The sequence below is a fragment of the Coptis chinensis genome, chromosome 9 (assembly GCF_015680905.1).
Source record: "Coptis chinensis isolate HL-2020 chromosome 9, ASM1568090v1, whole genome shotgun sequence".
NCBI classification, from domain to species: Eukaryota; Viridiplantae; Streptophyta; class Magnoliopsida; order Ranunculales; family Ranunculaceae; genus Coptis; species Coptis chinensis.
Window position 1 is genome coordinate 53,442,843 of NC_141464.1, and position 2,662 is coordinate 53,445,504.

General features: G+C 35.3%; 1 protein-coding gene across 1 annotated transcript; it reads right to left on the reverse strand.

The window, feature by feature from the left end:
- Positions 1 to 552: 552 nt before the first annotated feature.
- Positions 553 to 2,048, reverse strand: LOC147476690 (uncharacterized). The gene is made up of 2 exons (XM_086585798.1): positions 1,517 to 2,048; positions 553 to 1,433 (listed from the first exon to the last, which is right to left on the reverse strand). The coding sequence occupies exons 1-2, from the start codon at positions 2,046 to 2,048 to the stop codon at positions 553 to 555; spliced, it is 1,413 nt and encodes a 470-aa protein (XP_086441924.1).
- Between the last annotated feature and the right edge of the window lie 614 nt (positions 2,049 to 2,662).

Here is a 2,662-nt window from a genome sequence, read left to right on the forward strand (position 1 = left end):
ATAGCTAATCCATTTAATCTATCTTGCGACATGGTCGATCGAAGGTAAGACTTAATCATCTTCAACTTTGAAAACCTCCTCTCCGCAGAAGCAATTGTAACGGGTATAGTTAATAATATTCTATAAGCAATCCATGCATTTGGAAAGCAACTAGCCCTTAAGTTCAAATGGTTTAGCACTTCAATTGCCTTTTTTGCATCATCTGGTAAAACTTCTTTCAAGAGTTGCAATTCAAAAAATAACTCTGTCCCGTCAATATCAGAAATGTTGTCATGTTTCGAAACTCGCTAAGTTGCCACAAGAAGCCTTTTAAACTATCTCTGTCTATAGACTTCAACTTCTCCAAATTAAACAAGAACCCAAAATGTTTCTCATATACTTTGAAATTGTTCAAACCTACTCTTAAGAGAAGAAATAGCTTGGTCAACAATAAAATGAAGTAGTTGACTCTAAATGATTTTTCAGTCGGATTTGTGGCACCTCTTTATCCGCATTTTCATCAAATTGTCTATTTCTACGAATGATACGTTTTTCACGAAAAATAGGCTCAATTTACATAACACTTGCAACTTCTTTAGCTTCTATCATTGCTTCTTCAAATCCAATTTCTCTATACTTTTCAAAAAAGAAAATCAACCTTTGCAGTTCACTAATAGCGACATCAATCTGCATATCTTCAGTTTGTAAGAGTTTGCTAACACCATTCAATATCGTGTGCCAAACAATCATACCAATCAAGAACTCAAAATTTTCAATATCATGTGTGGCTAGAGACTCAGCTTCACTCTTAGTCTTCGGATCATCACTAGTATCCATTAATTCAACTAAAGCATCTCTTATCTGTGGAGCTTGACTTCTAATCGCTTTAACACTTTCCACACGACTTTCCCAACGTGTTTGTGACAATGCCTTCAAAGTAAGATTGGGACCTTTTTTCACATGTTCTTTGAAAACTTCCCACCATTTTGTAGAAGAATAAAACAATGTATATACACGTTGCACCACTCCAAAAAAGGACACAACTTTAGAGCAAGAGTTAGCCGTATCACACAATGCAAGATTTAGACTATGGCAACCACATGGCGTATAAAAAGCTCTAGGATGTATTTCGAGCAATCTTTTTTGTACGCCTTTGTGTTTACCTTTCATATTAGATCCATTGTCATAGCCTTGTCCCCTTACATCATTAATATCAAGTTGAAGAGTGCTTAATACAGCTTTCAGCTCATTAAAGAGTCCCAAACCCGATGTATCGCCCACCTTCATAAATTCTAAAAAGAACTCTTCAATCTTAACTGGATTTGTTGAGACATCCACACATCGTATCACCAGTGATATTTGTTCTTCATGGCTTACATCTGGAGTGCAATCAAGAATAACTGAAAAGTACTTAGCCGCTTTAATTTTCTTAAGAATTGCATTTTTCACCTCACCTGCAAAAAAAATTATGATAACTTTTATAGTAATAGAATGTCACGGATTATCTACCCAAAAGAAAATGCATTAATAACGTCACCTGCTAACATCTGAATTAGTTCATTCTGAATGTTGTGGCCAAGATAATGATAGTGAATTTCATGACTTTCAATACGTCGAATGTGCTCTTGCAATATTGGATCAAATTCTGCAATCATTTCAATCATGCTCAAAAAAATGCCGTTGTTTTCTTCCTTAATCTTCTCATTGTCCCCGCGAAATGCCAAAGTATTTTTAGCAAGAGCTTTCACAAGAGCAAGTATCCTCAATAATAGTTGTCTCCAATGTTCTTTTTCTCGATTGATTTGTTGCTGCACACTCTTATCGATTGTTTCATTCTTTCCTAACCTATTTTCTAACTCACACCAACTATTCAAGTGTCTTTTGTGCTCAGCACTTTGTTCATGTTTTTTAAGCTTTTCACCAAGATTTTTCCAATTTGAACATCCTTCACTATCCAATTGAGAAAGCCTTCCTCGTTGCTTGAATAACTTACAACAAAAACAAAATACCCTATCCACCGAATGAGAATAAACAAGCCACTTTCGATCTTGCTTCAAACCATTATCCATACGTCGCACGTAGTGGAAGGTTGAAAAATGTCTACCTTCATTATCTCTAGGAAAATAAGTAACATTGTCTCTTATTGGACCTTTTTCGACCAAGAAATCCCTATATTTCTGATCAATCTTATCCCAATTTGATGGATCAAAATAGTTTGTCGGTCCACATTCTCCATTCTCATTCAAGCTTCATTAGGTTCTTCTTGACTTTCAATATTCATTGTCTCTTCATCTTCAGCATTTACTCTCTCTTCTAATTCAACATTATTCATCTCCTCTTCAGCTTCAACATTTGATCTTGCTTCAAATTCATCATTCCCCCTCTCGTCATGTTCCATATTCACTATATTTTCAAGCTCCTCATGCGCAACATCTTCATTAGAAGTTTCTATTTGTCCACTAGTAGAAATAAATTTAAGAATACTTCCCGCCTGAGATTGAGCAAGTTCTTCTTGTTTTTGCTTCTTTTTTCTCTTAGCACTACCCGATGGATATTTTCTAGCGCTACTCATGATACTAACCACTCAACAGAATTTCTGAACAACAAAGACTAGCAAGTCAGACAACTAGCTTAGAACACACTTTTCAAACTTTTGAGTCATTCAAAATATAGCATACATAAA

Excerpts from the sequence above, each read along its gene's own strand:
- LOC147476690 (XM_086585798.1), bottom strand. The coding sequence starts at position 2,048 with ATGGATAATGGTTTGAAGCAAGATCGAAAGTGGCTTGTTTATTCTCAT. Across the intron at positions 1,434-1,516 it reads ACTAATTCAGATGTTAGCAG|GTGAGGTGAAAAATGCAATT; the intron begins GTGACGTTATTA and ends TTTTTTTTGCAG.